This window comes from Podospora pseudopauciseta, chromosome 6 (assembly GCF_035222475.1).
Source record: "Podospora pseudopauciseta strain CBS 411.78 chromosome 6, whole genome shotgun sequence".
Taxonomy (NCBI): domain Eukaryota; kingdom Fungi; phylum Ascomycota; class Sordariomycetes; order Sordariales; family Podosporaceae; genus Podospora; species Podospora pseudopauciseta.
Genome location: NC_085895.1, coordinates 2,329,703 through 2,355,290, shown reverse-complemented (window position 1 = coordinate 2,355,290; position 25,588 = coordinate 2,329,703). Strand labels below are relative to the sequence as shown.

General features: G+C 50.8%; 5 protein-coding genes across 5 annotated transcripts; 2 read left to right on the top strand and 3 right to left on the bottom strand.

The window, feature by feature from the left end:
- Positions 1-91: 91 nt before the first annotated feature.
- On the top strand, positions 92-1,393 carry QC763_600810 (uncharacterized protein). Its single transcript, XM_062913932.1, has 2 exons — positions 92-902; positions 964-1,393. The coding sequence occupies exons 1-2, from the start codon at positions 285-287 to the stop codon at positions 1,198-1,200; spliced, it is 855 nt and encodes a 284-aa protein (XP_062763010.1). The 5' UTR covers positions 92-284; the 3' UTR covers positions 1,201-1,393.
- A 599-nt stretch (positions 1,394-1,992) lies between these two features.
- On the bottom strand, positions 1,993-6,696 carry QC763_600820 (uncharacterized protein; the record flags this gene model as incomplete). The annotated part of the gene is made up of 1 exon (XM_062913933.1): positions 1,993-6,696. The coding sequence occupies one exon, from the start codon at positions 6,694-6,696 to the stop codon at positions 1,993-1,995; it is 4,704 nt and encodes a 1,567-aa protein (XP_062763009.1).
- Positions 6,697-9,705: 3,009 nt separating this feature from the next.
- On the bottom strand, positions 9,706-10,720 carry QC763_600830 (uncharacterized protein; the record flags this gene model as incomplete). Its single annotated transcript, XM_062913934.1, is given in 2 exon segments — positions 9,706-9,756; positions 9,776-10,720. The coding sequence occupies 2 exon segments, from the start codon at positions 10,718-10,720 to the stop codon at positions 9,706-9,708; spliced, it is 996 nt and encodes a 331-aa protein (XP_062763008.1).
- A 2,471-nt stretch (positions 10,721-13,191) lies between these two features.
- On the top strand, positions 13,192-15,119 carry QC763_600840 (uncharacterized protein). The gene is made up of 2 exons (XM_062913935.1): positions 13,192-13,715; positions 13,785-15,119. The coding sequence occupies exons 1-2, from the start codon at positions 13,296-13,298 to the stop codon at positions 14,856-14,858; spliced, it is 1,494 nt and encodes a 497-aa protein (XP_062763007.1). The 5' UTR covers positions 13,192-13,295; the 3' UTR covers positions 14,859-15,119.
- Positions 15,120-20,027: 4,908 nt separating this feature from the next.
- On the bottom strand, positions 20,028-21,059 carry QC763_600850 (uncharacterized protein). The gene is made up of 3 exons (XM_062913936.1): positions 20,828-21,059; positions 20,536-20,771; positions 20,028-20,478 (listed from the first exon to the last, which is right to left on the bottom strand). Exons 1-3 carry the CDS (start codon positions 21,013-21,015, stop codon positions 20,327-20,329), a joined length of 576 nt encoding a protein of 191 aa, XP_062763006.1. The 5' UTR covers positions 21,016-21,059; the 3' UTR covers positions 20,028-20,326.
- Between the last annotated feature and the right edge of the window lie 4,529 nt (positions 21,060-25,588).

The window sequence follows — 25,588 nt, the reverse complement described above, 5'->3', positions numbered from 1 at the left end:
TAATTGGCAGAGCAGGGGCACGCGCCAGACGTGGGGAAGGTGGACAGAATAGTCCAGCTTTTCCTCGCTAAGTAACTCTCTTTCTTGTACAAGCTACCGGTCACATGCTTTGGCGTTGCGGAATGCACGACTCGTCGCGTCTCCCACCAAACAATGGAAACCCCTCCATTCGCTCTCGTGTAAGCATCAGAACCAGATTCAACAACAGCCACAGCGCTTAGTGTCAAATCCCCGAATACATCAAGTCTCATCATATACCCTAAAGCCCAAAATAACCTCCTTTCATGGTCACCATGGCCGACGAATCCTCCTCCCTCCCCATAGACCAATCCCACATCCTCCTCACATCATTCAACACCTTCCTCACCGTCGCCATCCACAACATCCTCTTCTACCGCCGTCTCTACCCCCCCGAAACCTTCCTCTCCGCCCGCGCCTACAACCTCCCCGTTCACCAAAACCGTCACCCGAAAGTATGCACCTGGATCACCGACGCCGTCTCCTCCGTCGCCGCCCAGCTATCATCAGGCAAAGTCTACCTCATAGCAGTAGTAATCCACTCCCCTCTCAACCCTTTCTCCCTCTCCTTCCCCCCCTCCCCATCCCCCATCCCTCCCGGCTCAGTCCTAGAACGCTACACATTCGACACCTCCCACTTCCCAACCTGGACAACCCCCTCCATGGCCACCCACGCCCGGATCCTGCAAAAGGACTTCCGCTCCGAAGTCACCCGTGAGCCGTTGCTTAACCACCCCTCCCTTAACCTCACCAACCTCAACGAGCAATTCCGGGCTTGCCTCCTCAAGATGGCGCAGGCGATGGAGCAGTTGAGTCCGATACCAGAGGGGTGCACGTTCACGCTAGCTGTAGAGCTGAAAGATGACGCTGCTGCTCCCATCGGTGTAAGTGAACTTTTTCCTTTGTCTAAATATGGTCTGCAATGGTGCTAAAAACAGAGGCCAGCACCATCAAGATTGGATCCCCTCAGAACCAACTGATCCTCCACCAAAGCCACAAGACAGAAAAGGCAAGGGGGGTGGCGTCACCTCAGTGGCATCCAGGGCAGAAACCGGGGTAGCAGTCAAAACTACACCAGTCAGGGTGGTGGAGGCTGGACCGCTGTGGTTTGAGTGCTGGGTTGAGGAGTCGAGGGCAAAGGTTGGGTTGATGGAATTTACGGCTGCGCAAGAGAGAGTCTGAGGGGTATGGCATGGGTTGTTTGTCCGTGTCTGGGATTTTCGGTTGGCGTTCTGGTTGCAAGTGTTCATTTGGCTTAGTGATACCCCCAGGACTGGAAAATAGAAACAGGTCCTCGTTTTATTATTACACGCACGCTATCTTATGTTTTCAGTAGCTCAGCAAATGCCTCACAATGGGCTGGAATAGATCACACCCTCACAACTTGGGAGGCTGTTGTGTCCCGCCTCATAAGCAACCCCCGACTCACACCCAACAGTGACGAAAGACCCACAAAACTGGAAACGCAAAAAAAATCCAAAAACATACAACACCGAGGATTCCCCAGTGGTCACCCACCTGAGTACTGATTCGGCTCTCAGCCATTTGACAAGGGCAGAGCGGACGGGATGCCGTATTTTTAGCTGGATATGGTCGTATGTGCTAGTTAAGTTCAGAATTGGGGTCCATAGTGCGCTTTGCAACATCCCACTGGTATTGTCAGTCAGTGATATTGAATAAACCGCACCTACATGTTCGCAAGTCATGATCAAAAGACACAACAAAACACTAATGGTCCATATTCCATCCCCCCTTTGGCCTCGCCAAACCTCTACCCTATATCCCTACAACAATTCCAACAAAATAAAAATACAAATCCTATCCCAATACAACAAACACCCCCAACGCCTCGCCTTGTAAGTGATGTCCCAACAAGTTTATCCCTTTCCCTCCCCATTTTTTCATCTCCCCATTTTTTCATCTCCCCTGTAACCCCCCTCTCCTCCTTTCATATGTATTATTACCCGCCCCACATTAAGTATCCCCCCCCTGATGTCCCTCCCTCACACTCCCCTTCAATACCCCCCTCAAACTAACCACCTCCCTCTTCAACCTCGCATTCTCCCTCTTCACCCTCCCCATCTCCTCCCCCTGCTCCCTCAATATTCCCACCAGCTCCTCCTTCCCCTCCTGCCCCTTCCCCTTGATCGCCTTTACAATCTTCCCCAACTCCCCATTAAACTTTTCATACAGCAGCTCATTCTCCGCCGTCGCCTCCTTATACAACTGATCAATCGCCTTGACCTTCATCTCCATCCCCCTCAGCGTGTCCTCCAAGTCCTTCTCCAGCTGTTGCTTCCTCTGCTCCAATTCTATCAGCGCCAGAGGGACCTTCTCCTCCAGAGTCTTGACCGCAAGCGTCAACTTTCGAAAGTCAAGAGTAGATGAGCGGGGCAGCGACGACCCCCCTAGGCGCGCCATGTCCTCTTCTATGCGAGACAGTTCCGACTTTAGCGAAGCGTCGACTTCGTCGATCGCTTTCTTTTCTGTTTGCAATCTCTCGCGGAGCTTCTGCGGGGATTGCAGACGGAGTCTTTGGCCTGGTGTGCTCGGCGTGCGGGGAATGCTGCTCGTCCCAGTGCCGGATCTGACATTGGCGGGTGACTCGAGCGGCGGAGGAAAAATTGTCGCCCCTGGGATCCTCGAATTGGGCTTCAGGGTAGGGATCTGCGAAATGGCGATAGTTCTAGCACGCGCTCTGTCGTAGCTCGTCTTCCCTGAGTCTTCCTCTGACCCGTCCCCTTCTTTTTCTGATGGGGTTTTTATATCGTGGTGGGGAATGGGATCGTTCTCCTTTTGTCGGGAGGAGCGGAAAGTGCTTGTGCTGCTGGATGGTGGCTGTGGACTGATGGGTATCCTGGACGGTGAGGCTTTGGTGGGGGAGGTGGAGACTCTCGAAAAAACCATTGACTGAGGACGGGGTGTGGAGTTGAACTTTTCGGCGGTCTGCTGCCTGCTGACACGAAGAGGCATAAGTTGTTCTTCTGGATCATCGATGTTGGCGGCAGCCATAAGAGTTTTGAGGTCCGAGAGCGAGCTACGGCGCTTCTTTTTGACCAGTTTTGTCTCGGTCGGCTCGTCGTGCGGTTCACCAATGGTCTCGAGATACCGGTTAGAGCTACCCGGCCGGTGCTCAATGTCATCGAATGCCCCGGCAATAGGTGGCCTGTCTCTAGATGCTGGCCTCCGGAGCCTGCCCTGAGTAGGGAAGTTCAGACTCATGTCAATGGACTTTGACCTGCTGTTCTTGCCAAGACTGGCACTCTCACCGGGCACAGGGGCCTTGCTGGCGTGCTTGCTCAACGTCCTCCACACCGAAGGCCGCTCATCATTCTTGCTGTTTTGGCGCAGCAGTGTGTCGAAACCAAACTTCCTGCGCAGCGACGACGTGTTGGATGTCACAGACCCCGACTGAGACTTGTGGCTCCGGCCGGTTGCGTGCAGCGACTCGAAAGATCTGTTGTTCATCAACATCTGCATGGTGACACTCAAGTGGTTCTCCTCAAAGATGCGATCGACATCCTCCACCATTCTATCGAGGAGGTTGATATAGTTTGGTGCGGTGTCGTCGTCAACCAACAGTTCGGCAAAAGCAAGCGTCAAGGCGCCTCTGTCACCGTCATTGGAGCAGCCGTCCAAGAGATCAGCCAGAAGCTTGATCAAAGCGGTGAATGCTCGTCGGTTTTGAGGGGCCATGTCGCTGAAAATAAACCTAACAAAATCTGCGAAATCCCCCACAACCTTCTTGGAGGCACGGATCTGCAGAGCTTCAAGCGCCTGCATGGTCATGATAGGCCCAATTTGCTCGCGCCAGGCGATGCGGACAAACTTTTCGAATGCACAAAAGATCACCTCGGTGCCAAGCTCTTGGGCGGCTTCAAGGTCAAAGGGAAATTCGATCAATCGGTTGTAGAGGTCGTTGATAGCGAGCTCATCAGCCATTGATCTGTTAAGCAACGTGCGGCCGATGAAGTAGCCCTTCCGAGCCTGCATATTGGCCACATATCCTGTAAATGTTTGCTCCAGGCGCACAAGAGGGTTTTCTGGCCGCTCCTCCTCCATGGTGATGCGAGGAATGCCCTGCTCTCTGGATGATACAGACGAGTTCAGTACAGTAGGTTCTCTGTCACGTTCTCTTTCTCGTTCCCTTTCCCGCTCCTTCTCTCTTTCGGACCGCATCCTGGCAGAGTTGGTCCTTCTGTGCTTCGACCCATTGACTGGTGTCGAGTCGGTACCGTTGGATGACGCGCTGCTGTTTCCAGACAGGAAGCTGGAGAGCATCTTGACCGGCGATGACGAGAGGAATGATCTCGAACTGGACTTCTCCACCTTCGGTGCGATGTTGATGGCCCGTATTACCTTGGTGTAATATGACACCAATGCGGGGACAAGCCTGGGGTTGGCTACACTGAATTGCGAGCTCAGCAACTGGACAATTCTTCGGGACAGGGTCGGTAGGAAGTCCTCCAGAGCAATGTCGTCGGTAAACCTTTTGCCATTGAGGCCAATGGTGTTCATCGATATCCTCTTCATGTCGCCGCATCGGACCTCGGTCACAATCTCCACACCGTAATGGCCGACAGGCGCTCCCTTGGTGCCATTCTCAATGTCAAGTACGACGCGTATTGGCGCTGGCTCCCTGCGGCCCTCGATTAGTTGATGCGCGCCCTCCTGAAAGACTGCGGCATGCAGGCCGAACTGTGCATCCTGCATCTTGACGGAACGCAGGGTCCATGCAGGATCCTCCCGTTCCTTTTCTGAAAATCTTCCTTCGATTCTGGCCTTGACAATGTCCTCGGTCCACTTGTTGGCCTTGCCTTCGTAGTGCTCGCGAAGGAGAAAACACCTGGTCGTGATGGCCTTGCTGGTGAAATACTCGCCGGCGTGGGCGCCCTTCATTTCCTGGGTCGACGTCATCCAAATCAGCCGCCCATCTATGGACTCGGTGAAGCGGACATCGGCCAGGCTGTGCCATCCAGTAAAGGCAAACTCCCAGGAGCCCTGTCCGCCAGCAGCATTGGTCATGGCTGCCAACAACCCTGCAGGTGACGGCTTGTCGATCTCCTTCAAGAAGTCCCGAGCTGTCCTCTCAGAGTCCCCCTTCTTCTGCAGAATGACAACACAATCCGAAAACAGCAGCAGAATGCCTGGTCTGTCGGGAATATCGTCATCGATGTAGGGGGCAGCCAGCTCCACAAAGTCGACAGCCAGGATCAATCGTCCTTGAGGCTCGAGGTCTGCTGGCCAACACTCGACCATTGTGCGCAATCGATGCGTGACATGTGGCTTGTCTGGTAATGGGTCGTCCATGGAGCAGATGTTTGTGATGATATCCCTTGCTCGTAGCAAAACTTGCAGCGCCGGGTGTGTTATTGGAAGGCAGGCAACGATCTGATCGATGAACAAGTTGTACCGGGGAAGCCTCTGGACCGGTTCAATCAGCAGCGACCGGATCGTCTGTTCACCTGTCTGCACCACCCTCTGCCGGAAACTCGACTGCTGGTCGAGGAAATTGTTGAGGAGCTTGGGGAAGTTTTGACTGGCTCGGATGTAGTCCTGGTAGCACTCGGTGAACTTTGGGAACCAGTCGAGAAATAATCTCGCCATCGCCAGAGCACCGCTTGGATCCTTGGCCTTGTTTGGGCTGTTGAGACGTGTCGGAGGAAATGGTGTCTCCATGTCTTTCATGGCCTCCTCTTCACTTTCGTCCATGACTCGGCGGAGCTCTTCCATGAATGCCGAGTTGACCTCGAGAATAGCCTGTGCTGACTTGGGGAACAGCCTCTCTACCTCCTCCTCCGAAGGGCTGATGCTCCCTGCCGACCTTTCCTTGGCCTTTTTGTAAAAGTCGACCGCGATGTTGTTGACCAGCTCATTAAGCTTGAGAACATAACGCTCTTCCGTGTCCACCAATTCGCCCATCTTCATGCGCAGCTCCACCTTTTGGTTCTTGGAGAACGACTTGCTGCGGTTCAACGAGGTTGGTCGTGATGGCGCGCGCCGCAGCTTCGATGTTGGCAGAAACACCGGCTCTCCGAACAATTTGACTATTTGGTTGTATCCGCCATATTGTCTCAACGTCGGATCCAAAATATCGTCTTCATCTTCTGGTACCTCTTCCAAGTCGGCATTTCCTAGCGGCACGATCGATCCAGGCGGTAAAACAAGGTCCATATCCACACAGCCGATGTGCTGCGTCTGGAGCGCGTCTCCTAGAATATCCACCACCTCGGTCGTATTTTCTGCTTGGACAGCAGCCTTGGCCAGATCTGCCGCGTGCTGTTCTCCAAACATTGCCGGCGCCGAACCTGGCCGACGAGCGCGTGTCGAGTACGCATTCTTCAAATATGTCTTCACCGCCTCGGGCAACTCGCTGAAATACTTGTACAACCCAAAGGCCAGTCCTCGGCAGACCTCATCTCCCTGAAATTCCCGTGGCAAGTGCGCGACTACGCTGTAGAAAGGAGAGTTGGGTGAGACAGTGATACGCGGAAAAGATACGAAGCCGGCCGGGCTGTAGATGTGTATCTGGATTCGCGAGCTGTTGAGCGTGTAATTGGCTGTCGTCGAGGGACCGTGGAAGATGAGGACTGGCAGGTGGCCCATCAAGGGGTCGCTGGCATAGTAAAGAGTGACATGTTCTGGCGACAGCGCCAGCTCCTCGGTGACACGAACCATGGTGGTTTCAATTGGTCGCGATCATGGCGGTTTGAGGACAGCGTAGGGGAGGAGTAAGTGAAGGAGCGCGAGCGAGTCTGTTCGTTCTTGGCTGGAGATGGATTGAGATTGGCGGTGGAGAGGACAGACAGATAGACAAGGTCGGTCGGGGGAGGCTGGGGTCGGTCGGTCGGTCGGTCGGGCAAGTCGGGTGAGTGGTGAGTGGTGGGGTGGTGTCGGGCGCAAATGCACAAGTATGTATGTATGTATGTATGTAAACAGAGAGGCGGCGCTCGCGGGGAAACGGGCGGCTGCAGGATGCTGGATGGACCTTGGATGTTGCTGCAGCGCGGCGCAGGGCGTTGATGATGTGAGCAGCAGCAAACGGGACGCAGCGGTTGCACAGACGAGATGCAGGTCGAGGAGCCACTTCTGCTCCTTAGCTGCTTATGGGGAGTCCACCAGCCCACAGCTGATGACCCAGACCGCGTTCCCGGTTTGCAGCTAGAAAACTAGAAAACTGGAAAACCACCGTCTACAATCTTCTGTTGCCCTCAAAAGAAGGCTGGGAATTGCGTCACCGAGTGGATGGGCCCTGAATAGCTACAGATTCCGACCTTCTAAAACCCCGCAATGGCCAACCTCGAATTCTTGGTTGATGCAGCTCCCCCGGCCTCTCCCCTGTCCGCCATCGGCCATCGCCGCAGCCAATTGAGGCTGAACCCGAGCTTGGGCCACCTCTTCTTCCGCCTCTGTCTGCATCGCCAAGCCGACTGAAACGCACCCTAGACCATGTCGGGTCGCTGACACCAACCTCCTCAAAAATGGCAAAAGGAAAACAATCCCATCCCTTGTTGTTCAGGGGCAACCACAGTGCCTTGGCACTCAGCCCTATCAGATCTACGAGCTGGAGGGGATTGAACTCCGGTGGCACCAAAGCCAAAGAACAGCTACAGAAAGATATGTGTGCTTCTTTCAAGTTTAGCTATATTCTGGACTGAAAATAAAAGCTGAGGAAGAGGGGACAATCAACGAGAGCCCTGAAGATGGCGCAGTTCCCTGGGCCTACTTCGTGGAGTGGTGGAACACCTCCGGAAGAGTCTACTGGGTCAGCGGGAGGGCTGGTTGTAGAAAAATCTACCCTCATGAAGTTCCTGAACGAATCTAAACGTGGTAGGCCCAGGGGCATTTCTCATCAACAATGGTAGGGGATCCAACAGAGCAACATTCATGCCTCTAAGTAAGCTGCACGCTGAAGGTTGAAGCCACAAGCAACATTCAAAACTCGAATTCAACAATCTCATTTCACCCACCCGCCACGAAGAAGTTTTAGTCTCATCTTTGCTCTGGGCGCCGACTCAAGCTTTTTTGATGATGGAAAGGGCCACCCATCAGCCACCACCGACATTGGCATCACCTCGAGCGGTCCTCGATCGGGCACACATAGTCTCAATGCTACAAGGTGTGTCACAGCCACTAGCCTATGCCCAAGCATGGGTGGTTTGTCTAACATGCTGATAGCCAGAACCAGAATGTCGGCAGACGGCAAAGCAGCCATCAAGTCGATACGGCGTGTCATCTCCGCCAGCAATCCTCAGCCCACTCAAACATCGACTTCGCCATGGAAATCAGCAGCCTCAGCATCAGAATCTCCCCCATTAGATTTTTGGGAGACACAAAGGCTCGAGTCTCTAGCCTTTAGGGATTTTCAAACGGAGAGTTTTGACTCACGGAACCGCATGCTGCAAGAGCATGAGGAAGATCTCAAGATGAATAACATCGGATACAGAGACTTTGCGGCTGTGGTGCCAGGAACATCAAAACGAAAGATGGCGATGAGGATACTACGGGTGATAGGCCGGTTTCTTGACCAGGTTCCTCGATAAAGGGGTATCAGTTGCGGGAGGGAAGGCAAGCGATGATTTTAAATATGGTTGATATCTTTGCGTTTGTTCGAAGGTGAGTAAGCATCAGTAGCTTCAATGGCACAAGCTCTTTCAGCCATCCCTTGACCCTTAGTTCTTCCGCTAAATCCATAGTGAGGAACGCTTTAGAAAAGGCCATTTTGCACACAAAACAAGAAGGGCTTTGTTCAAGTTCCTATGCTCGCTAGTCGAATAGATCTCCGGCCACCGCCAACCACCTGATATTTCGCTGCGAGGTCCAGAGCTGTCCGTTAAAATTGCAGGTCTTTATACAATACATTTCCCAAATTACATTCTTCTTTATTACCAAACCCTGCCAAGCCCTTTTGCTCTTCACACCGATCTTATAGAACTACCATTTATCAGACGGGCGTAACAACGACCCTCCTGTTCTGTACAAGGCACCATATTATGTCCCTCATGACTTGCATCACAACTCTCCCCGAATGATATCTCCAACTCATGATAGCCACGCGGTATTAAAGCATTATATAGTCTTCTAACTTGCCTTGACGGCGCATTAGCTATAGCGCTGATCTAAATTGACATTGAAAGAGAGCCCGAAAATGCCTCTACGGCTCTACCAGCGTAGAGCTCACGTTGCAAAGCAGAGGGACATCTTGTTTATATGTGCTTCGGCTCGTAAATGAGTTCAGAACCCCGTAGTCCACACGCGCTTGTCGTTCTGGGAGGAAAGCCTTTGAGAGAGGTCTACCAGACATACAGTTCCGAATGATATGCTCAAGGGGGGGGCGGTAGTTTGTTCTGGCTCTTTGCGCCGCTTGAACTGTAGTAGAATTTTGTAAATTAATGGGGTATCTAGAGGAGTACCGGAGCTGTAGGGGCACGAGTCTGTATAGATGTATGCCTCCCATCATGAACCCAGGGGTCGTAATCCCTATGAATGCCACGAACTGCCCCACGCAGAGCAAAGCCAGTACGGGCCTGTTGGAAAGAGAACGGACTGGTGCCGGAAACTTGAGTTCTTGCCGCTTGTTGTTTTCGCAAGATGGACGGACGCGCAGCTATCGACCTGATTTCAAAGTCAACAATATCTTCATATCCACCAATCCAAGAAACCTGCCTTCCTCTCTGGAACCCAAAATCAATAAAGTCTCCTCCTTTTCGCCACCCTCTCCGTAGCCCCCTCCCCCCCCTGGGATACCAACCTTCCCACCTCCCCTAACAACCTCCCCCAAAACATCAACATCTCCAACAACCTCCTCAAGAAGCCGAGCATCAAACCCCCTCATCACCTCTCTGACCTGTTCCACCTTCCCCACCCACCGCTTCAGATGTCCGTCACCCAGCTTAAATGTCTTCGTCACCATCACCAACCTCTCCGGCTTCTTCGTAACATGCTGCAAATCCTCCCCAAGCGCCACATCATCAATCTTGTTATGCAAATGCGCCCTCATGTCCTTGTTCAAGACCTTCACACTAGACACCTGTTTCTTCTCGTCCTCCAAAAACCTTCTCACCGGGGCGCATAGTATACAAACGCGGTAGAGACCCTTTCGTTTGAGAGAACGCCGGCTAGATCGCTCACCGAGGAAGTCAACTAAATAAGCTGAGATGCGTTTCTTGTAGATTGCCGGCCAGAGCCGATGCTCCAGGTTTGGATTCTCTTTGGAAGAAGCCATTTTGGCGGCGGCAAAGGGTAGGTAGTAGGTGATTGAGGAGGGGAATCCAAGTGAAGCGGTGGGCTTCGGAGCTGGCACCCGTATTAAGGTCTGCCTTGGAGAGTTCCTCGACGAACAAGGTGAGACGAGAGAGGGAAATTCGCGGTCGAGAATCTGGAAGAAATCGAAGAGATCATCTGCCTCCTGTGGTGTGGTTCTGGCCCGCGAATGATAATACTGGCCGAAGTGCTTGAGCTTTCCCGACGTGAGGAACCAAGCTGCGATGCTTCGGTAGAGTCGAGTCGTGGCATGGGGTGGGTGGAGACTTTTGTTGCCGTGTTGTCTGAGGCGAGAGAGAAGCTCGAGTAGAAACTGGCCAGTCACAGTCACAGGGTTTACATGTTCCCAGAACTTGACCAGTTTGTTTTTGGCCTCCAGGATTGGCCCAGGATCCACTCCGATTTTGAGGTGCGGGATAACCCTTTCATGAGAGCGCATTAGTTGCGAGCAGGTGTTAGAGGCACCCGGACGGGGGGGGTAAGGTACAAAGTCATTAGTGCCTCGAATGGGTGCATAATAGAGGCCAACATCGGCTAAAGGAGCGCCGTAAGTTCATCAAGAGATTATTCTTGCCCCCTCTTTCCAGACTCGAACAAACCGATGATCGTTCGTTGGGCCCAGTCAAACAGTGGTCTCGTCTGGGTGGAAGTCTTGGTGCTGAAAGGGGCAAGAGTTGAGACCGTCCACTATTAGTGGGGAATTGATGGCTGCTTGTGGATAAACGCATCAAGGCTAACACCATGTCAGCTCGGTTTACTGCTCTCAACAGAAGGTGCGTTGTTTTTATCTTCTTCTCCCCAAGATGACTTACCCTTTTTGAACTATGCTGAGCCTTTTGCAAAATTCATCACCAGCGCCCGGGTGGATATCTCTTGCTGTTGATGGCCTCTTCCTGTTCCCGGACAACCTCAAGGCCCCTTCCCCAGAGCTGCTTAAGTGAATGCAAGGCTGACTCGGGTGCGTTTGGGCGTAGGCACAATCGCAAAAAACGTTTTGCCACATGGTCACCATAATACCGCGTGCTATAATTCATGGCCCATAGCGGTTTCCAGACATTGAGACGAATAAATATGGCGGAAGAGCGCGTGAGGGACGATGACAACAGCCTAGACCGTCATCAGCATAAACGCCCAACAATATTCCCAACCGGAGAATAAAGCTTCCAGGTTGTCATACCGCAACCTTGAACTCGTTGGTTGCTACAGGGGCCTGTGCGAGAAGAGTATTAGCATCAACTCCAGCCATCTCTTCAAAGACAGAGGAGTTTACCTAATTCTCAGAGCCACGAGTGTATCGAGCTGTACATTTGGCGCTGGCAAATGGATCGGGATCCACAAATTCGGCATCCTCAACCGGGATGTTGGCAACAACCTCATTACCATCGACATCGTAGAGCTTGTCAACTACATCACTCTGCTCAGCGAGACCTCTGATGGGGGTTGGTTTGTGAGTCTCGAATTTGCTCGGACCATTGGGGTCGTCGCCATAATCGCTGATCTCTTCCAATTCCGAATCTGCGTCACTGGAGCCCCTCTGCTCATGTCGGATACGTGCTAAAAAAACCTCGAAGGGAAGATCCTTGGAGACGGTGGGAAGAGCCTGCACTCGACAAAGATCGCCTCGTTCAAGGGCTTTGAGTGACAGGTTAACTTCTGTATAGTTGTGATCGAGTTTCTGGTAAAAGCCAGGAAATCTGCCCGCATGCCAACCAACGGCCCAAGGCCTGATTCAAGATTTGAAGCTCCAGGGACTGGACCTCCGGTATGTCCAGCTCACGAGGATTCTGCGCGCTGTGGTGATTCGAGACAAAGGTGCCTGTGGGGCTTATACTCCGATATGTATTGAAGATGTCTTGTTTAAGCAAGACAGCTCTGTGGCATTGATTGATGGATGAGAGACATCGTGGTGTTGGGGCAAAACCCAGCTGTAATGAATATTGGGGACGATGGAGAAGGCGGTAATAGGTGTTTTTGGAGAACAAAAAAGGACGCGAGCTCAACGCGAGAGGTGGAGGATGTGGAGGCTAGTGCCTTGACCATGATAGTACCAGATACAGATTATATATATCAATGCTTGGCACTGAAAAAGCAGACTTTCTCTCTGCTGTTCCCGTGCAAACATAAGCGAGACATTGTTGTCGATGGTGCGCCGAAATTGCAGTGGTTTGAGAAAAGCAAGTTCCCGCAAAGCCCATGCAAGATACGGTAGGTACCTAGTGGTCGGGCTGCGACATCAAATTCCATCTTTTTTTCGACATTTCAGCTCCCCAACATTCTTGATTGAGCTTCTCCCCAGATCATGTTGACTAGAATGCTGTTCATGAGATTCTGCCCCCAATGCTGACCTGCTGTTGACTCAATCTGTCTTTAACCCCCCCCGCCCTCCAAGTCCTCTGAGATGCATCTAAATTCTTGCGCAACCTGACTCCGTTTGTCATTTCCGAGTTCCGGACATATTATTCCTCCTCGTTTGTCCACCGTGCAATACGGTCCCGCAGTAGTGACAAAAGACAAGATTCCCCATACACGAAACGCTGCCCGAGGTGTTGACAATTACCGTTCTGTCTTGATCGAATCCTCTTAGATCACAGTCAGCGCAGTAAGCTGGAAAATAAACATCAGAATGGCTTTCCATATCTTGCTGATTAGCCATCTCTAGGCCGCACCGAAGACCAAAAGGTCACTCGCTCGAGCTGCGGAAGGCCTTCCATACATGCTATATTTCTGACTGCTGGGGGGTTCGGTTCATATGTCCAGTTCGCTTATTGTTTCTAACTCAAAGTCAAAACTGGATGATATAGAGATCGATGTGTCCCATCTCACATTTGCGACGAGGCTGAAAGTGCTTGGGGGCTGTTCAAGGTACATGCAGAGCTACCTTACCTGCTTATGCACTGCCACACTGAACATGGAGACCCCCGCCCTCATTCAACAAAGTGTCGAGACTTCAAAAGTACCTTCTTGTGATCTTAGCAGTAAATTACCTAGGCAAACTGAATCCATCAGGTGTCGATATGGCCGATCACGAGCATTCAACCATGGGTAGTGGAGGACCTGTTTCACCTGGTCTATCTGTTGATGCAGCAGCGACGATAATGCCGAGCTATTCTGGACCGTTCTCTTGCCCTACGAAGGAGAGGGAATTGAGAGAATCACATTCAACCAACCCATTCGCGAGTTTGGCAAACTCCATGAATACATTCAAGTTTGTGGCAATTCTCAGCGCGTTTTTCCGAAGTCTAAAACCTGCATCTGTCTTTGGAAGATACGGGAGCATTGTTGGTAGAGCCAGTCGGATCCTGGTTGCAATGGCCGGTTTTGCTGTGACCTGTGTAGCACTATGGACGGCGATTTGTGCGATGGAGGATAGCCGAAAGGCTTTAAGGTTGGCTGAGTGGACGGCGAAGAAAGAGTTCTTAGAGTTCTGCCAGACAGTGAGCCTTTTATTGCCACGTATACTTACTTTCATCCCAAGCAAACCCTCTAACATCCAATTTTCGCAGAGCAATTTCAAGCAGACCAGTTGCCAGACAGTCAAAACGGCTTCTCTCGATCCGCCACCAACGCCGTGGATTGTTTCGCGCATGTATCGACGAGAAATTGGTGTCAGCGTAGGGTACTCCCAGGATTTCGGCGCGGTACTTGCTGGCTTTCCCTTCACTATTCTTTGGTGGGCAATATTCAGCAGAAAGGTGCGGAGGATCATACAGCATCGATATCTCTCCCGCCACCCTAGGAAAAGCCGGGAACTTGGGTCACTCGCTGAGAGTATGAAAATGGAGAGGCCACGACAGGAGTCTCATTCCATTCTTTCACCGGAAGAAAGGTCACCTGTTCCCCCGCCAATATCTTTTGGTACCGGAATGGCTGCCGATTTCGATTTCAGCTCTCCCTTATCAGCGCCGCAATTGGACTTGGGATTGTCGACAGGATTGGAAAGATATTCGAGAGCGGAAGCAGCCAGGCGCAAGAGATTGAGAACCGCGCAATCTCCAGCCGAGTATCAATTTGACGAGGCAATACACTCGGTGTACCCCGTGGACGTGACGGGATTTATTGAACAAGAGCTAAAGAGCGATTTGGACACTCATAATCTGACCTTTTGCTGGAAGTGCGAGCCGCAACACATTGACCAAGATGGGAAGCTAATAGTACCAGATCTGGCTGAAGACATGTTATGTAGTTCGACACCTGGAGAAAGTCCTTTGTTCTGTCACGACTGTGGCGACTCCCTTTCGCCATGGTTGAACACGGAAGATTCCGAAGAAGAATCACACCAGCCTGTGGTTGTCAATCTTCGCCAAGTCATGCAGGAATGCTTTGACCGATTGGATGAAATTGAGGTGTATTGCTGGGAGTGTGAGGTCAATGAACCAAATTCGTCTCGGATATTTGGAGCCACTGGTTCTGAAAGGAAATTTTCAAACAGGTGCGGGCTTTCATGTTATGGGTGTGGCGATGAGCTTCCGGCAATGGTGAAGGAGGATGGAAGGGTGGAATACCCAGGCGGGATCAACTTGCGCAAAAGGCGACCGTACTTGCTCTCGAAACGACATCTTGAGGAAGTGGCCGAATAGTGCCGGCGGGGGACATGACACCGAGACGGCGAGAAAAGCCGGAATTCTTTCCATGTGGAAGGTTGGGTAACTGCCAACGTTCGCCTTTGCAAACCCACAGATGTCAATGAGCCGTGACATATGGGTCGCGACTCACAAGTTAAAGGTGACCGTCTGGTATGAAGATGGAGGCCACCGCGACCTGTCGAGATAGCACAGTGTCAGAGAAAATGGGCGGCGGTACTAGATATTCGAATTCTGAAACCGTATTCTTGTTTGCAATCTGAGTATGACCGGGCAGGTAACCTGGAACCCTGATGGCTGACCCTGTCATAGTTATACTTTCCTGCTTTCCATGCTCACACAACTTCCAAGTCACCCAGCTGATTTCAACCTGCCAAATGCCCTCGTGTCACACACCGCACATTCCTTCCCTTGCAAATAGATATCATCCCTCGGCCTCTTGAAGCATGTTGAACATGCAGGCACACACTCCCAGCTCACCTCCACTAACACTCGAAATCTTCCAAGAATCCACACTCTCGCATCAAACCACACAAGCCCACACTCACTCACTCCCCCCCACATTGTCCGATCTCAAAAGGGAAGTCACAAGGTTGGAAAGGCTAGCCACATGGAACAAGTCCGCACTCAGAAGAGCTGAAGACGAACTGGAATGAGCCCAGAGAGCAGAGAGGTTCCCAAGGAAGAGTATCTTGAATTGAACACGACGAGTTCTACCATGGCCGAACGGGATGCAGCTAAGGCTGCATGGCACGCGAAGCTATATCGTGTCGAAATCGCCGAGTACGACGTTGAAAGGAAAAGAGATAACTGGAATCAAGCCAAGAGGGAACTAGTTGATGCTGACAAGGCTCTTTACGAGGCTACAAGAAGGACGCTACAAAGAATGGAGCTGGACACCTGGGGTAGATAAATTTGGCGGCTGGAGTAGCAGAGATGTGGGCAAGGGGAGGCAGAATGGTAGTCAACGGGACTGCCTTTGATAGACGGAGGAGATGAGAGCCATTATGGCGGGGACCTTTCCTTTTTTTTTTCTTTTTTTTCTTTTCTTTTTTTTCTTTTTTTGTTTGGTTATTTTGTGTATTCATGGCATGAGAATAGCTGGCTGTTTGGAGCGAACCTAGTAAGGGGTTGTAATTTTGGGGACAGCTGTGTGGATGGCCTGGTGCTAGCATCTGTGGATGTGAAAGCAGACTGTGTTTTTGGCTTGATTGTCTTCATTTTTTTTTTTGGCCGATAGTATTGGGAGAATCCTTTGCAACTTTATTGAGTTCAAATTGGCGTTGTTAACAGAGGGGTTGTTATGTGCCTGGCTTCAATGTGATATAATCTTTATAGCTCGGAAGCAGCATTTCTCTGTTCACAATACAGTCTCCAACAACACACATACTTCAGCAGCTCTCTCCTCTACCTCTTAAAATCTCTTCAAGTTGCTAAGTTTTCTCCGTATTCATGATTAGGACTAACTAATTCAACGATAACGGGGAGCTGATTTTATTAGGCTGATTATACAGCGTAGCACTTAGCCAGGCTTGTCTATATACCAACCTGGTCAGAATTGATTAAAGACCTACTCTCAAAGAAAGAAAGCGAAAAAGAACTATAAATTAAACAGAACATGAACAACTTAACAGCTCACTCACATTGACACTTGAAAACAACATTACCCATCAAACTAAGCCATAAAAACACCCAAATGACTTGACCCCCAGATCTCGTTAATACCAGTATCAAGAGCTTGTGATCTGTTTGGTGCATGGGAACTGATGTTTCAAGACGTGCCTCTGCTCGATCACTGCGCCATTCCACCCCTTCTCCAGCCCTCTCCAGGATGAAAGTTTTGGCCGTTTTGGAGCTCACTGCATGTGGGAAGCGCTACCCCAGGATCGTGCATTCGAGTTGCTATCGCAGCGAATTCCTCCCAGACTGCAAATTGCACTTGATAGAATTCGCTATCGCATTACCTGGACTTGTGTGTTCGTGTTGGCTCCTCAACTTAATTTCCTTGCTATCGATTGCTGTCGCAGATTCCAACTCCTGCCAGGCAACGATATTTGTAGCCAAGGTACCCAGCTAGACGGGCAACCAATACACTCCGTGCTACACAGAGACTTTTACTTGGTGCTGGCTTCAAGTTTGTGCAACGCGGAGGAATGTTTCTGGAATTCTGCGTAGGAGGTTGTAGCTGTCTGTTGGTGCGGTGTGAGGCAGAGGAATATCTCAGTTATTCCAACAGAAGATTGTGGCGGCGGCACAATGGTTCTTTCCTGTGTTACAGAACATTCCATACTAATTGGCCTATGAGATGCCAGCCTCTATATACGTAAGTGCTTAGGGCCGGGTTACGCCGATTGGATTAGACTACACGATTCAAGCTCATGTTGGCTGTGCCTTTCTCAAACTTAGGAAGGTCACTGTTTGTTCGGCGAGACCCGAAGTTCGGCGGACGGATGTAGAGGTATTATCTGTATCAGTAATCTTCAATGGTTGGTGAAACAGACTATAAGATGCAGTTGGTTTGCCTCAGTGTCTGGCGTCAAACCCCATACGATATAATGAAGCAGCTTGGTGATGCCCGAATCCCGGAGCCCGCAGATATTTTGATGTAGTGTTATGGGACTTCCGCTTACATCTGTAGTCTCTTAGGGCCGAGACACTCCTGTGAGACCGACCTCACTATATGATTAGCTTTGCCTTTCATAGTCAATACGATACACAAAACAGAAAGCGACAATGTTTGTTGGACGAGACTCGGGTAGTCTGACATGGCTGAAGGCGTTGAAGGACGCCATCACTAATCATGTTCCCGGAACCTCGGCCTGAGATACGAACGTAGGACCTCATACGTCAGCTAGCATTTTCCATTTTTGTAAACTCTTCGACCCGCAACCATCCAACAGCTATATCGGTTACACTGTTCGTTTTCTAACCCATGACATCACCTTCTTTCAGGCATACATTCATATCCACCATCATGCACATATGAATCACAATCGAGCCCCCCAGTTGATAAAACGTACCCCCCGTATCACCGAGTCAGACGTAACCCCCCGGATCAGGCGTAGCGTGAGTCCCTCCGCGCCGTCCTCGTGTAACCACCCCCATCCCCCTTTGCCAGATCACGACATATGCTGTCAAGGCTACATCCCGCCCGGGGCCTGTGTTACTGTACTGACCAGGCACATAATCATTCCCGTCTCAACTCCGGAAGTTAGTATACCATGCCAAGGCCCCTTTAACCTTACCTTTGAAGCGCGAGGTTCTTCGTGTCCTTTTCCTCAGCTGAAATAAAACTCACTCACGAGCAACAACCAAAAGAGGAAAGTGCCAACCCTCTATCCCGCCCAAGCGTCCATAACCAACTGTGATATCGATTCAGCAGAGCAAAAAGAACTGTTCAAGTTGAAGGCACCTAACGTTAACGAGGCAACCAAGAATAAACTCCGAAGCGACATGGAGTTTATTTCAAAAGAATGCAAGCGCACAGGCCATATCAAAAGAGTAACCTTACCCAGCATGGTTCCTTTCCACCAGGGGTTCTCTCATGATTGCCAAGGCGGAATGCTGCCTAGCGTCCATCACATCATTGATCACATGAAAAGGCGTATTATCTCTCCCTCTAAATGAAATCTGCCTACTTCCGATATCACCGTCGTGACTGATTCAGAAAATTGGGTAGCAATCTTGCATCACTGAGTCGCGAAAGCTTGATGGTGGTGTCCATCAAGCCTGTGAAATAAAACGTGGGGCGCTGCACAACGCCAAAGTGGAAATCAAAAAGAAAATTCCGAAAAATGTTGGTGGACTCCGCGCGTGCGCCCCGACGGGCCAGGCAGCAGCTTTTCGTGAAATGGGGATGGGGTATCCAGTAAGGGTCTCTTGGAGGGGCTAGTCCACCCCTGATGCATTCGCTCCATATCTCTCCGATTGCATATCGGATCTGATTAAAACAACAACAATGACACTTGCGCTTATATGACGGGAGTGACTTACCGGTCAAAGAAGGTAAAGTTGTATTTCGAGATCCTGGAATTAAATGTCTGAGTCACCCGGGCTGGTACCTCATGTTGTTCTCAAACTCTGTGGGGTAGGAAGTATACGCCTATTTTAGGGGCGGGGGGACGCCGGTGACATATTGGAATTAAGGAGGGACCGCTATCTTTCCCGTCGCGGGGGTACTACAAGTCCAAGAAGGCTATGCGCGCGCGTGTCTACAATCACGATAGTAGCATTTACGAAAACCCAGTTTTCTCGGGTTACACAGCGCAAATTAGTACAGAGAGGCTTGGAGATGCCAGAACCAACAAGCAAAATACAACCACAAATCACCTTCTCCCCCCCCCCCCTTTTTTGCCATCAAAGCCACGAGGCCTTTCAGAAACACACACCGGCATTGGCTCAAACTTCAAAAATGGACTTAAGCGGTCATGCAAGGTCCTTATCGCTTGGGAATGGGGAAAGAATTCCACAGAGAAACCAAGCCCAGTCCCTACAAAGAAACAAAACAAAAGCTTGTTTTTGTTGGTCCACCGCCCGTCAAAGAAACAAAACAAGCCCGGTCTATTGGCTTGGTCGGCTGAGTATGTGGGAACCAGTATGGGGTATAAGCACTACTAACCTTAAATCCTACCTCTTGGGAGCCCATTTATCGGACGATGGTCAAGGGGCCGGTTGCACAGCCACAGCTGTTCCCACAAGCTGGTTGAAACATTGTTTGGCCATGAAGCAGCCCGTTCGTGATGGATTCACCCTGAAGCAAGCAAACAAAAAGAGGACCGGAGTGCTTCGGACGGATCTCGGTACGCCTTGCCGAGCAAGATCCGCATGAATCAAGGAGTCTTCTTTTATTTTCGAGATGGTTGAACAACGCTAGGCATCCAGATTTTGTCAGAGAGCTGAAGCTATGTCCTGTTGGGACCAGATATTGTGAGGCGCAAGGCCTTGGCTCACGGGTAGCTGAGCCGGGGCCGCCTTAAGTTCCCGATGGCCACTCGGTCGGGAGTTGGGATTGGGGGAAGGGTGTCTCTGATTGGAAGGTCAAACCAGCCTGTGATCGAGCCTGGCGAGGGCTGACCAGCCAAAGACTTGCAGCCATACTTGTTCAAACATCAGACGAGGCCTCAAGATGGTGATACAAGATTTGATGATGCATGATGAGTAATCATAGTCGATGCACCACTGTCACGTCTATATGTGTCTATCCGCTGCAAGCAAAAAAAACGCCCGTGTAAGTCCAAACCAATCAAATCCATGGGTATCCAATTACTCCTCCAGTCCACCAAATGAAAGATGAGATGCCTCCAAATCATGTCCTACCGTTGTCCCATATGCGTGCATTAAGTGTAAGGAAGAACTATTACTGAAAAAAAGAATTCGACTATGCGCCCCCATCTGCCGGTTGCACCTCGTCGTCAAAAAATTCGGGTAGAAAGCCACCTTGCGTGGTCGTAGATGCATTGCTCGGGTCACATGCCGTAACTATAGGCGTATTGCGAGGAAGTGTCGTATGCGGAAGTGGTTGCATACGAGGAGGTTGACCCGTAGTCGGAGGTTGCAGTGTATGCATATCCTGTTGGCTCAGGAGAAGGAGTGTGATAGATGAGGTCCTCGACAGGTTCTGTGGTTGATATATTAGTTGATGGTCATGTGTGAAGAACGGTAGATTTTTGCCTACCCTGAAGCTCTGCCAGCTCCCCTTCCTTCAGTGTCCCTTTCTTCTGATGCCGCTTCTCAAACCGAGCAATATCTTTGGGATCTACTGGTCTCCCGCGAAGAATGAAGCGTGTCTGCTTGGATGGGTCCTGGGCCTCCCGCTCACGCATGATCTGAAGCATGGCCATGTACTCGGATGCCTTGATGTACTTGGTATCAAGGTTCCACTTCTTCAACTGAGTCTTGTACTGCTTCTCACTAATATCAAACATGTCAGTTCAACGTCTTGGTGTTGGGGAGAAGTGGAAGCTTACGTTGCTTTGAAGTTGTATGTCATCTGCATCTCGGTCATGACATCCTTGAGCTTCATCGTGTTGTAGAGATGTGCAATGATGTCTCGGTATGGTTCCCAGTCCTCTGCTCGGGAAGGTCGAAAGGCAGACGGCTCAGCATGTTGCTGGTCATGCTGGTCCTGGAGTGGCATGTGGTAGTATCCAGACATGATGTTGATGTTGATGTGAAACTACTAAAAACTGGAAGTGGGTGTTGGGCTGTTGATGATCATGATCCAAAAGGTGGGAATAGCTGCTGTTTAAATTATTTTCAGATGGCAACCATCTCCACGTAGTGTGTATCCATGTCCACAGTGACAAGTGAGTGGCATGGCATGCTGCGGAGCCTTGCAATACGTGCCGCCAGGCAGAACAGGGGTACCATAGGGGGGCTCAGAATCCAAGTAGAGTCCAAGGTGTACCACAGGCAATGCCGGACCCGGAGGTGTTCCGGGAGAGAAAGTGTCTCGCCGGCCGTGCCCCATAACTATGAGTTACGAACCCACTTGAAATTTCATGAGTGAGAAGGTGGAGTCACTAGACTCGCCTTCAAAGCGGGATGACTCCAGGCCAGGCATAGGGGCCACAGCGTCACTGGAATTGGCGGGTCGAGGGAATTCTGGAGCGGATTGGGCGTGCACAAGGCCCTTGCAGGGTACAAGTGATGCCCCCTCCGTGCGGAACAGAAGCAGGAGCCAACTGACGTGACGACAAGAGAAAAGCAAGAGACAAAAAAAAAGCCAGAAGGTTTACCTGTGCTTGTCTCAAGGCAGCATCGCCGCTTGGCACAGCGTTGGAGGCATCTCAGAAACTTGAACATCGCCAGTCTGGATGCTGTGGTGGTGTGGTGTTCTTTTTGCCTCGTCGGCGACCTCTTGATCGAACGATTGAGTCCATGACGATTGGCGGCTCATATCCCCTAGTGTGTCCCAATGATCCCCACCGATCTCCAAGGCGGATTTGAAGCTTGATTCGCGCATTCGGTTGTGGTTGTTCTCTGAAGGATTTGGAGAACCAATGCCGTGGTGTTCGTTGGGCGTGCTTGGTCAGCACCAAATATCCATTCCGACGTAGGTTTTCAACATGCCGCTGCCATGCTGCTTGAACCTGACAGGGACAGCACTGGCGTCGTTGCATTGCTGGGTCGTGGACCTGCAGGGGCGGAAATGCACACTTATCCCAATTGGATGCGTGGCGCCTGTCTGTGGCGGAGGATTGCAGCGGCTGCGGATGGTCTAAGGGGCCAGAAAACGTGGTCGATAGATTTGTTGGAGGATGGATTTAAAGATGAGATGTGTTTTCTTTGGAAGTGAGGACAGACGCAATGGACACACAGGGTGTCGTCCCGGTGGACCGTTTGAATAGTACAGGGGCAGGAAGGACATAATACGGGGCACTTGCCTGAGAATGCCTGGCGCATTTTGGACTACGCAAGCGCTAGCGAGATTTTTTGGTAGGCACGCCAGGCACGCCAGGCACCAAAAGTCTTGATTCTCCTCAAAACCCAGCATCGTCCACCACGATGACGCACGCACCACCACTTCGTGATGATGGTCGAGTCAACGCATCACGAGACCGCTCCCGTGTCCCGGTAAGGGAGGTTGTTTATGCAGCCCGCCGATATATCTCACACCACGCTATCAACTTGAGCAGCCCCCTGCGGCACAGCTGACAACCACCATCATCGCGCCCCAAGATGCCAGTACCACTCAGCCCTATTGCCGCATCGATGGATTCTTCGTTCGTTTCTTGTTCAGTCGCATGGAATTTGTGTCTTCCTTGTTTGTCTTGTTCACCACCATGAAAGGATCACGGCAAGGCCACAGAAACACCTCTACGCCATGCTTTTCTCCTATTTCCGTCTGATTACCTATCACATTTCGTTGTAGGTGTTGGAATTGATGGGGAAATCATCATGAACACATACTGATGGTCTTCTAGTGTTCTTCAAGTCGGTATTTCCACCACGGAGAACACCACATGCGCGGCCCTTATGTCAACCAACAACCCCCAACCTTGCAAAATTTGCTGCGTTTAGATACGTAGTGGGAACAACCAAAAGTGACTCTCCCAGGCCGTTGCTCCCAGTAGCATCACGTACCTGAGGCCGATGACTTGTCCGGATAATTATGGAAGAACCAACGATACTTGGACCTCGAATTTGATGAAGCATTCTTTCAGCTAAGTCGCTGTCTACGGTAATCTCCGTCATACTGACACAACCCATACCAACCATATCTAACACAGATTCAATGCACTCGTCATGGGACCCAGTGTTTTGAAGACCCCCCTAGACCAAGTCTAATGATTCAACAACATAGAAATTGTCTCGAACATCATCAGCTACAGAGATCCAACACAGGGTTGTACCGCTTGTACAAAGGCCGCGAACACACTTCAGGCATCAGAATTATGACTGGCTGTCACCATCAGCCAAGGCCGCGGTATCACGCTTTATGAGCTTTTGTTGACGTATACACGTCCACGCACATAGAGACAGTCTCTGGAGTTGCTTTCCAGGACTACCGACTAACCCTCTGGCCTTCAACTACGACCAAGCTTTAAATGTCTGATTATGTCAACTTCGCACTTACATGCGGCGCTGTTGATTCCGAGCTGTTCAACTTTAAACCAACAACCTCTTGGCGGGACAGTTGGGTTAAGGTTCAAACATACAGAGTTCGTCGTCAAACGAATTAAGAAGTCTATCAACGACCATTCCACGCGTCTGCGATCACCTAGTCCCTATTGCCGTTCCATCTCCGGTCTCATGCAACGTTGTCTAGCTATCCATTCCCCGGGCCGCCTAAATGCCGTTGGATGCCGCTTGCTTACCTGCACCAGGGCCCTGCACCATCTCGAGGGTTACCTATGCTCAGAGCCTGGTGGTGTTCGGCCTGTATGCTCTTGCACCCCAACAAGCCGGAGCCCATTCTGGGAACGACACATTCATTTCACACCCGTCATAACGTCCCTTGACATCATTGGACGACGGCTAAGCAGAGGACTTTTGTCCAACATGATACAAGTACCTAATCCAGCACACCGGTAGCTTAAGCCCGATGCTGACAACCACATGGTCTTAACTCCCTTCTGGTCTACTGCAGGGCTTGCTTACGTGTCGCAAACAGGCGCCTGGAGCCATGAAGTTGGGAATCAGATATCGTGATGTCCGGCAGATGTGCTGTTGGGTGAAGACGGGGATCCTAAGTGGGCGTCGACACGCTATGCTCAATGGAGACAAAAGGATGGTGGCTTTGCATTTTGGGCGCCCCCACTTCCCGTTCGACTATCACCATTTTCATCGGGCACTAATCGCGTTTTAGCTTGACATTTCTTAATAATCTCGCCGATAAAGTGATAAAGTTGCCGGACTGGCAAACTGGACAGCGACCGCGCCTCGCGGCTTGCTGTTGTCACGTCTCGGTACGCCGTATTTCGCATTGTGACCGGTATACATCCAAGAGACTACGACTCTACGATAAGCCGTCAGTTGTAGATGTGCATTCTGCTCCCCTGAGCCCCCGCAACATTAACATCACTCTCCATATAGCACACAAGTACCCTGCGTAGCTGCATATGTGGTCGGACCCAACCACCAAATGCGGCAGGCCTTTCGTGGCGGTTTCAAATCATCGTCGCAGGAAAGCCATCTCGTTATTTCCACCCTGCAAGGTTCCGCTTTTGCTGGGCCATGCTCGGCTGTTTTCTAGTTCATATTCTACGTTGTTCGGCAGAGACATTGTGGGGGATCGTCAACGCCTTTCAGGGAAAATTAGCAGGGCCCTGAATCCATCAAGAGATGTTTGCAAATGGCTGATCAAATAAAGTTTTTCATTTGGCATATTCCGTTTCAAGATCAACACTCCGATCGGCGGTGAAGTCATACTCAACCACTTACCCCAGTTTTGCCATGCCGGTCTGACGTATGTCTTCCCTGGTGTTTGATATCACATGCCTCAGCACCTAGAAATGATGTTCAAACCCTCTCCATCTCACAAGCCCGACTTTTGACTGAGCATCATTTTCAATATCTAGCTTTCCCCTATTTGACGACTTGATGCAATGCTCACGTCAAAGACGAACAATTACCCACACACCGGGTATCCTATGTACTCAAAGAAAGAAATAACATGCTAAAATGAGGACCAAACACTCCTAGCTGACTAAATAGCACTAGTATACCAACCCAAACGTTGTCACACCAATGCCGAGCCATAAAACCACCACTCGAATCCTGTACGATGTATACGAGTACGGCAGAACCACCCTGTTGTGCAACCCCCCATGCTTGACTCGTGGCATTCTGCCTTGCCCTTTCTAGCGCGACTCGGGAACACTTATCTCATTTTACTTTTCAAGCCGAAAAGGCCAATGGTGTGTGTCGACTGTCGTTGATTGTTTGCTCGCTAACGGTTCCCCAGCCCCGATTAACCGCTGTTGCTCAGCCACAACCGTCTAGAACAAAAGAAGAAGCACACGAGTAAGCCAGCAGGGCCGAGAAGAAGCTACTGCAACCTTGACAGGGCCGAAAACATCCCGAGAGGAAGTAGATTCCCGTGTTTCATCTTTCTTTCTCCAAATCTGTTTCTTGCAGGACGAAAGTACCTACTTCCACCAACGCCATGCTCAAAAGGGGGATATGATTCGAGGGGTGGCTTGTGTAACCATTGCTACTTGGAGAATACGAACAAGCGCCGTGGAGGACGAATCACGGAACGATTTGGTGAGCACGTAAGCAGG